This window comes from Rhinolophus hipposideros, assembly GCF_964194185.1.
Source record: "Rhinolophus hipposideros genome assembly, chromosome: 18".
Taxonomy (NCBI): Eukaryota; Metazoa; Chordata; class Mammalia; order Chiroptera; family Rhinolophidae; genus Rhinolophus; species Rhinolophus hipposideros.
In genome coordinates this window covers 10,446,828-10,457,182 of record NC_138064.1, presented here as the reverse complement: position 1 = coordinate 10,457,182, position 10,355 = coordinate 10,446,828, and the positions used below count along the sequence as shown (strand labels likewise).

General features: G+C 38.1%; 1 protein-coding gene across 2 annotated transcripts; it reads right to left on the bottom strand.

Moving 5' to 3' along the window:
* Positions 1-482: 482 nt before the first annotated feature.
* Positions 483-9,024, bottom strand: LSM5 (LSM5 homolog, U6 small nuclear RNA and mRNA degradation associated). 2 transcript variants are annotated; one of them, XM_081079784.1, is made up of 6 exons: positions 8,347-9,024; positions 5,415-5,738; positions 4,215-4,310; positions 3,834-3,861; positions 3,004-3,076; positions 483-1,702 (listed from the first exon to the last, which is right to left on the bottom strand). In XM_081079784.1, exons 1-6 carry the CDS (start codon positions 8,543-8,545, stop codon positions 1,670-1,672), a joined length of 753 nt encoding a protein of 250 aa, XP_080935910.1. In that variant the 5' UTR covers positions 8,546-9,024; the 3' UTR covers positions 483-1,669. The 2 variants fall into 2 exon arrangements, with proteins under 2 accessions (XP_080935910.1, XP_080935911.1); XM_081079785.1 differs by lacking the exon at positions 8,347-9,024 and having other exon boundaries at positions 4,908-5,482.
* Positions 9,025-10,355: the final 1,331 nt, after the last annotated feature.

Here is a 10,355-nt window from a genome sequence, read left to right as displayed (position 1 = left end):
AGGGTTAGAAGCAGTTGGGTGGGGCAACAGGCTACTAGCTCCTGAAAACCAACCTTTGGGAAGTTTGCAAGCCAGCTATTCAACCCTTGGCAGCTTGAAGTCAGCCAAGGAAGGAGTATTTACACCACAAAAATTAAAAAATAACACAAATTAGTGCTTTGTTTTTAGAAAATAAAGTTGGGCCCTTTAGTCACGTGAAAACACTAAAATTGAAGATGGATTCAAGATTTAAATAAAACATAGGAAATATAAAGTAACCAAAAAATGTATAATCAGAGCAAAGGTCTTTCTAATTCATGTGTACCATAGACAAAAACCATAAATGACAAGACAAGCACGACTACATAAAAATACATCATTTACCTAAAAAAAAATGTACCACTAACAGTCGAACTACAAAATGGGGATTTACCTGCAAAATACATCACCCAGAGTAACCAATTAAGAATTCTTACAAATTAGTAAAAAACAAGACCAGCATCTCAATGGTAAAAGATCATATAAGTAATTCACAAAATACAAAATGAGTTCACAATACAGAAAATTGTAAACATACCAGGTTTTGCCTATCACAATGGCACAGAGAGAAAACAGAATATAGCCAACGGATACTATGTAAAGGATGGTAAGTATGTAATGATGGTAACTTACTGCTGGCAAAACTGTAGGTTGGTACAAACTTTTTGTTGGCAACATGACAACATGACAATATATATATACCCTTTGATCTTACACATTTCTGAATTTATTCTAAGAAAAAAATGTATAAAGATTTAGACTACTATGGCCAATAATAAGAATAGGCTAAATATCAGGTTGGTGCAAAAGTAATTACGGTTTAAAAGGTTAACAATTGCAAAAACCACAATTATTTTTGCACCAACCTAGTAAGTTATGCTAAATCCATTTAAGGAAATACTATGAACACATTAATTGCTGAAATAGCTGACAGAAAGATGTTTGGCATTTAAATTCAAAAAAACGTCATAAATGTAGGCTACAAAACAGTATATTCAGGGTGACCAAGTTTTTGTAACAATGTGTACTAAGAGAGTACAGAGAACATATTGGAGAATATAAAGCAAAGTATATTTTCCTTTTTACTAATCTACACTTCCATAATGTGTATATACTTACTATCCATGTATTTTGCTTGTTTGTTTTTAATAGGAGTTAACAGCTAGAGTTCAGGAGAAAAATCCTCATTTCAAAGCATCACAGTTTGAATTAAATTGCGTAAGTAATCATTTCAGGTTTTTTAAATGTACCTGTCCAAATTCAAAGTCTGTCATTTTGTTTGGAACAATTTTTGTTTGAGAATCAAATGGTCATGTAAATGAGGAAGCAAACAGGCATAAAATGACAAGAAAGCAATTGACAAAACAAATGCAAGCTTTGTTCCACTGGCTATTGCAATATAATAAATAAAATGACAATTAACCAAAAACACCTTTATTTTAGTCTTCAAAGAACAAATTGTTCTTTTTTCCAAGATTATCATGATTAACTTACAAAAATGGCATTTACAATGCCTCTTCAAAGCATTCCCCTTTAACGGGAAACTTAGCTTCACAGAATCCAAACAATGAAAGGTTTAAAAAAAATTTGATATTTTGTTGTCTAGTACATAAGACAAAACTAGAATCTAGCATAAGTCAAGGGAATCCATTCATACTTCAGGTCCTTCTCCTCCAGGAACCAGCTGCAAAGGAGGAAAATGTTTAATAACACCACGACTACGTTATCTAAAAAGGCCTACTGAGAGTGCCTGGTTGACACTTTTACTCTCTGTCTCTCCCTCACATTCCCATTTTCTCCACGGCACCTGTTTACAATTCCAACATCATTATTTAATACTTAGTGTCTCAACAATAATTCTTAGTAAAAGATTTTAAAAGCACAGGCAAACTTACAAGGTGTGATCAAAAAATATAGTGAATCTTTAAATAAAAGAATTTATTACAGAAGACAACATTGCCATTAATCTCCCTTCAAAATACTCCCCCTCGCTTCAAACACACTTATCCCACCATTCTTGATACTTTCTGGAGCAGTTCTGGAAGTCCTCTTTCATGACTGTCTTTAGTTGCACCGTCGTGGCTGCCTTGGTGTTTTGAATCGATTCAAAATGTTTACCTGTCATGGTCATTGACTTTGGGGAAGAGCCAGAAGTCGCAGGTGCCAGATCCGGTGAATAAGGTGGATGAGGACACACCGTAATATTTTTATTTGACAGAAATTGCCGCACCAGAAGTGATGTGTGACACGAAGCCTTTCTGTTGTGATCACAAAATACGGTGAATGCTACTGCCGAGTGCCATCCAATGGAAAGGCAGGGATCTTCAATACGTGAAGTGGCATGTTGAACCTTAGTAACAGTATATGACAAGTTTCAACTTGTTCGGCGTAGTCAGGTGTGAGCTGCGGATGAGAGAAGGTGTGTTTTAAAGTGAGCTGTGAATCATCCTCCATCATGACAACGCTCCATGTCACACATCACTTCTGGTACAGCAACTTCTGTCAAGTGAAAACATTACATTGTGTCCTTATTCACCGGATCTGGCACCATGAGACTTCCGGCTCTTCCCCAAAGTCAAAAGGACCACGAAAGGAAATCGATTCAGGACATCGAGGCAGCCACGACAGCGCAACTAAAGACACTCACGAAAGAGGACCTCCAGAACTGCTTCAGAAAGTGGCAAGAACAATGGGATAAGTGTGTTCAAAGCAAAGGGGAGTATTTTGAGGGGGATCCATGGCAATGTATCTTTTACTGTTTTAAATTTTTTTTTAAACATTCACTGTACTGTGTGATCACACCTCGCATCTTTAGGCCTAATGTCATCTTCAACAGCTCAGCTTTACAGCCTGACATTGGAGCATCGTTTTCCCATCTTAAGCACCACTGGGCCATGAATATTTATTTATGTTGTCAAGCAAGTTAGTTCTGTAATCCCTGCCCCACAAAAATGGTCTAACATAAACAGCTTTACTGTGTCTTACCATTGTTATATTGTTTCCATTTAGCAAAATCTGGTCTAATTTAGTAATCCTTCTTCCTTCTGGTGTGATTTCACTAAATGAATAGATAAAATGAGTCAGGATAAACAGAGATAATCAAAGCCAACATTCTGATCCCTAAAAAGGTTATTATTGTATATAAATAAACATGAGGTCACGCAATTATATCAACAGGTTTCAGAGACAAAGTTTATCCACTGGTGATATGCATTCTTCCCCAACGTGACAGAGTGGACTGGTTGGTCTAAGATCCACATCCACTAGCGCTGACTTTCATAAAAGAAACTGAAACTTGCCAAGGAGACCAAATACGAAATAAAATGTTTACTCTCCTCACTCTTTTTACTATTACTTACCACTGATTCCTATCCATTAAACCAATCTGTAATCAATTCAATTCTGAAAGCAGAGATACTGGTTGCGATTTTTATAATAGAAATGAGCCATCATTTACATTTTATCTTATACATATTTTGCAGAGCAATTAATTTAATTAAGAGCACTAAATGCTTTTACTATCAGTTCCTTGATTTGACCTGAGCCCCAAGATTCCTAATGTCTTTTACCTCCAAGGTTTGTCTCTACTAATTTCCTAGCAACATAGTAACAATTACATTAAGATAGTAACCTTCCAATACAGTTTTAGTAGTTTAGCATCAGTAAACAAAATTTCTATCTTGAAGGTAATTCCAACAGGAAATGTTTTCTCATGCATCATTTTACTGACTCAATAGTACCAAAATTGCCTTAAATTAAAAAAGGGGAGACTCCCCCCCCCAAAAAAAAATTCTTCAATTTTTAACAGTACTCACAATTCAGTGACGTCTTCCAGTACCATATCTGAAATTTGGTGTTAAGAAATAAATGTATCAGGTTAAATTTAGCGTGGCTTCTGCTTTTGTTCAGTTTTAATTGTAACGTTTAACACAATGGCTCAAATTCAAAACGTTTGTGACTGGTAGGAACTTTGTCTTCTTTCAGTACACATACCACTAAAATAATAAGCTGAGAATAATAAAGTTCTCCGCTTCCCGGAGAACACATTAAGTTTAATTATAATGATCAGTAGTACTGATAGTGATAACTAGTACTATAATGATCAGTAGTACAATCATATTATGATTGTCTGTAGTTCTTCTGTTTTTAACTACTGAAGGAACACCCGTACCACCCACCATCTTTCAAAAGGATACTGACAAAGTCATCAAATCCTAGAAGCGTGCCAACAATTTCCTTATCACTCTTCATCACGATGTGAATTCTTGATCCTATACATTTGTCCACAAGCTCTATGGATATATATATATTTTTTTTAAAGAAAAAAAAAAGGGGGAGAGGGAAAAGCCTATTTTACCCATTCGTTTCTTCAACAAATACTTGTGTGCCTACTGGCACTTACTACTTGCATAGGGGGAAAGATAAACCAGAAGAAGGATTCATTCAAAAACCTCACATCTTATACTACGTATCTCTGTTCGATAATTACATTCAAAGAAAAAAACCGTCCCCGTCCCCCACTTACTTTTCCTTTGTAACAACGTATCATGGCTGTGGTTTTATACTATTTTAGACGACCAGATAATATACCCCCCCTTGAGACTCTCAGCTCCGCGGATGCAGGAACTGGGGGGGTTTCCTTACCAAAGTGCATCCCAATAGACAGTGCCTGCCGCAGGCGGAGCATGCCAAAGGTCGGGCACGTGGAGGGAAAATGCTCCATCACAGCCACACCCCCTAACTCGACCCCTCCTCCGTTACAACGTATCCGGAAGAGAAAGGCCTAACTGTCTTCCCCAGAGATGCGCCCTGGTCACTGCCTCCCTCACCCGAGGCAGTGTGTCCCCTGCCCTCGGACAGCGGCCTGAACATCCCTTCAGCCGACTTACGGTTTGGTTTGGTGCTGACTTATCCAGCACCCTGCATCCTGCACTGGTCTGTGTGCTACTTGAAGGCCACGGCCGTGCCTTAAATGTGCTGAGCAGTGACGCTGCCCAGTTCGTTGAATGAACGAACGGGACACAGCGCCACTTTCCCGAGGCCTCCGTGAAGGCTCACTCCCGACCGCGGGGCCTCCACGTGCGGGTCTAACCCGGAAGGCGCTGCTGCCCACGCCTGCACAGGCGAGCGCACAACAAAGCAGGCTGGCGACGCAGTCACTGAGTGGGGACCTTTCCCGGGGACCGTCTGCTGTGGGCAGTCACAAGCCCCGGCCGAAAGGACCCCGAAAGCCTAACCCACGCTGAGGACACGCGGCCGGCCTAGGACGGCAGACTTGGGGCCGAGAGGCAGGCGGAGGGGACCGCAGTCGGCCCGACACGTTTTCCTAACCGTCGGCCGCAGACCCTCGGCCCCCGCCACTAAGCTTCAGCCCCCGCTTCCCACTGGACGATTACCTAGCGGCAGCAGCTGCGACGGGTTAGTGGTAGCGTTAGCCGCCATGGCGACACCGGAAGTGGCCCGCGTCCGTCGACGTCGGGGCGGCGAATTTGAAAGAGCGCGGTTCCGCTGTCGTCCCTCCGCCCGGCAGGCTCGACCAATCCGAGGCCGAGCGAGCGATCGAGCCCGTCCTCCAGCGCCGCGCGCAGCGCCCTGATTCCAGGGCAGAGATGTGTCTGTCCGCTGAGCGTTCTGCGGTCTCGACGGGCACCCACTCTGCCCTCGGAGTTTGCGAAAGACGTTCAAGATACCCAGCCTTGTGAATAAATTCCTCCTCCAACCTGGAAGATTTTGCAAAATAGGGGAAACTTGGAGTGGTCTTCTTTTCCCCCCCCATATAAAGTTGCGTCTCATTTCAAGCCAGGCTCTTTCTTCAAACGAGTATAAATCAATCCGTTTTTCCTACCACCACCAATTCATTGTGTTGCAATTTTCGTGAAAACTATTCACTGCCTTAAGGAATCTACCGCTTCTTTTAAAAGTCCACTGGGGGTGGACACTGACAAACAGCATTTTTGGGTAAACTTTTCTAGGATGTGGATTTAAATATGTTTTTATTTTATTTATATTTCTGTTTCTTTTCTACGACATTTAATTCATCTTTCTTAATCTTGTTATATCTACGAGTCTAATTTTTAGACTTTTTGCATTCACTATTTCTTAACACATTGTCTAATGGGCAACCACCAGATGTCACTCTATGTCAATGTCATTACACTTGAGAAACCTTAATGCTTTTGCGATTGTTTTGAATACAAAGCAAAAAAAATTCTCTGCTTTAATCTACTTTTATATTTGTATCCTAGGAACTTAAAGCTAAAGAGTAAACAGGAGAAGCCAAAAAGAACATCATTCATTCATTGAAGAAACATGTCTCAGTTGTACACTATTTGTCTGGCATTTTGCTGGATATAAAACTGTACAGAACAGAACTACAAAGTCTTCTGCCCTTGTAGGAGCTTAAGGATGAATGGGGGAGAAAGACAAATAAACATGCACAAGGCATATGAAATTTAATATATAAAACAAAAAGATCTCTTAGTTTCAGGAATCCTAGAGAAGTAGGTATGCTTTACCACAAACATTAGTGAGGAGGTTCAGAAGCCCTTACGGTTGGTCCTTTGAGTTCAAAGCTCTAGGATTCAGCCTCCTAAATCCCAACCCAAGACTGGCTGTTTCGCATTTTGTAAATATTAAGCCCCTATTATGTGCCAGGAAATTTACAAATACGCTTACTCCTATTCTTTACGACTTGCCTTTGAGAGGTTAAATAATTTGTCCACTGGCACATAGATAGCTTGGGAAGCTTCACAAAGAAATTGACAGGAGTCTAGTCTTGGAAGATGAATAAGAATTAGATAAGCTTAGAAAAGGGACAGGAGCAGCATTCCAAGTAGACTACTGTGTGCAATTGGCATGTGTTCGTCTCCAAACATCTCTTGTTGCTTTAATTTAAATCTTACACACTTCCTCCAAGTTTGGCATAAAACCCTTCCCTTCCTAAATGTTTTCCTTAACAACCCCTGTCCTTAGTGATTTTGTTTTATTACACTTAAGATACTCTGCACCCAAATTCTGATCAATCCTGCTCAAATATGACCAGCTCTGTGAAGCTTCTCTGATTTTGCAGTCTTAGTGGGTTATCTCATTATCCTGTAAAAATGTTAATAGCTCTCACAATGTCTTCTCTTATGATTATCCAGGGGGCTTATCACCCCCACAAAAAACTGTGAGTTCCTCAAATTGAAGAATTTGGGGAAGTAGTATAGTGATTAAATCCATTCTTTCCTAAGTTAAATTACTTTGGTTCAAATCTCATCCCCACCACAGTTTCTTCTAGTCATTTGGTCTTGGACAAATTATTTAACCTTTCTAAGTCTCAATTTACCCATTGGAAAAAACAAGACTAATACTGTGTTTCCCCGAAAATAAGACCTAGCTGGACAATCAGCTCTAATGTGTCTTTTGGAGCAAAAATTAACATAAGACCCGGTCTATAGTATAATATAATAATATGATATACTAATAATACAACATACGTAATATAATATAATACTGGGTCTTATATTAATTTTTGCTCCAAGACACATTAGAGCTGATTGTCCACCTCAGTCTTAGTTTTGGGGAAACACGGTATTTACTTTAGGATTGTCATGAAGCTTAAATGAGATAATGCATGAAAAGTGCTTAGCAGAGAACTAGCACACAGTGCTTATTTATTAAATGTAGCTATTATTGCTTGTCTTCATTTCATAATATTTAACATGATGCTTGGCTTAGAGTAGGTGCTACAAAAGATAGCATTGCTAGCTGGTTTCACATTTATCTTATTATTTTTTAAAGTGGTGATAGAAAAGTTTATTAGAAAAGATAGCACACTCCAAAGAATTAGGAGCGGGCCAAGCACTAAGAAAAGTGGCTCAAGGACACATTCATCTTATTTTCATAGCTAGATATAAGCTACTTTAAGGCAGCAATTTCTTTTTCTTTTCTTTTTTTAATGTACTGTGTCTACCACACACAGTTCCAGGTATACTGTATGGTCTAATGAATGTTCTTTAAATTGATTCTCAATATTTTGTTCACATTCATTAACATCCTCCTTAATCTTCATAAGATTTCAAAGACAAAGTAATGCCAAATTAGTTTGTGAAGCCCTTTTTCTGTTCCTGGTTTTTCTTTTCTATCTCTACTCTTGTTTTATTTTCACCATACCATAATGAGAGCAGGGACCAAATTCAAGGCATTGTTGCTACTTGACAGAGTTTAAAACTCAGAAAATATGTTTTCTGAAAGTAAATTGTTTTCCATTTCAAGAACAAAATGAACATTAGCAATTTTCAATATCATTGATGAAAAATAAAGTCTCTTTATATAGCACCTGCTTACCTGTTGTTTTGCTTTCCGTGGTTTCAGTTCCCCTTGGTCGACCATGGTCTGAAAATATTAAATGGAAAATTCCAGAAATAACCAATACATAACTGTTAAATTGCACGTCATTCTGAGTAGTGTGATGAAATCTCCCATCGTCCCTCTCATCCCACTCCATTCCTGGGGTGTGACTCATCCCTTTGTCCAGCATCTTCATGCTGCACACACTACGGACCTATTAGTCACTTAGTAGCCCTGTTGGTGATCAGATCCACACTCCTGATATTCCTGTGCTTGTATTCATGTAACCCTTACTTCACTTAATAGCCCCCAAAGTGCAAAAGCCCTAATGGTGGCAATTTGCATACACCAAAGAGAAGCCATAAATTGCTTCCGTTATATGAAAAGGTGAAAGTTCTCGACTTAATAAGGAAAAAAAGTATATATAGGGTTCAGTACTATCAGAGGTTTCAGGCTTCCACTGGGGGGGTCTTGGAACTATCCTCTTTGCATAAGCTGGGGTGGGGCGGAGCAGCTACTATACTCTGAAAAAGGAGATAGATTTCATTTACACGGAAGAGTGAATGGAGATTGCAGGAAGGGAGTGGTTTTATTTGTCATGTTATTTCCTGAGGCAAAGTTACAAAAACAAACAACAGGCCAATTCCAGGTTGATAGTTCATTTTTAATGAACTTAAAAACATGCCATAGCTCTGTCTCCAGGTTTTTTTCTCCCTTTAGCTCTTACTTACAGAGTACACATAAAACAGAATTTACCTTCATCATATAATATGTGTAATTGGAAGAGGTTCTTCAATATACAGAGGGTGCCAAAAAAATGTATATACATTTTAAGAAAGGAAAAAACTGTATTAAAATTACACTGATTGTAACTTTGAGCACCTTTTGTAATTGCAGAAGTCAAACGTGACTTGTATTCATCTTTTGTTATTACAATTTTAATATAGTTTTTTTCCTTTCTTAAAATGTGTATACATTTTTTGGGGCATCTTCTGTATTATGTGTTCAGAAAAGCATTTCTAACTCTTTCCCTGGAGATAAATATCATAAAAATACAAGCAAAAATTTCCTTTCAAAATAATGTTCAGAAAGTATTCCATTATCTCAAGTTGTTATTTCCAATCTTGATAATCTTCTTCTAACACTTTTTATAATAAAGGAGAAACTTCTATTTTTTCTCAGTACATATTTGTCTTTATAGACAATATCTTGCTAATGAATTTATTATATTAATACAACTCATTAAAAGCGAATGTAAAAGTTGTTATTCTAAACTGTTAAATGAACCAGTCTGCATATTTAGAGATGGAAAAAATCCTGGAAATTTCCTTACTTACTTTCTTTCTCAATTTTCCCCGTAACATGTCTTCTTTGTTTATAGCATTATCTTAAATGATATTTTTAAAAAATATTTAAGCAACATAATAATTGTGAATAAATGATTTAACCTTAGGTGGAAGCCCTACGATGCAAAGTGACACAATTTTTATAAAGCCATTACTGGGTCTCCTGCACAATTAATTGAACAATTGGCATTATCTGTAGATGTAGAGTTCTAAAATGCCCTAGCCTTACATCTTTTTAAAAAGATGTTCAACTAGACTTTAATTTTACCTATGCCAATTGTGGATAACATCAAGGCAGATGGAAGAAAACAGTAACCATATTCTGCAGACAGGGAAAAATATAGTTTCACACACAGTTTTGAGCCAATGCCAAGATTTTGTAATTTAGAAAAGAAATGATAGGAAGATCTTGAAAATTTTCTACAGTATTTTTACCAGCATTAAAACAGTTCTACTGAATCATAGAAACTAAATTTGATTATAGGAAGTCTACTGTTTTTCCTAGCTATACTTACGTTCGAATGCAAGTCCTTAAATTTCAATGCCCACAGTGGAAAAATATCTACTGCTAAGGTTATTTAACCTAATGGATGTGCAATTAGTAATGGTAATCTTCACAGCCAATTACATACCGTGTTTCCCCAAAAATAAGACCAAGCC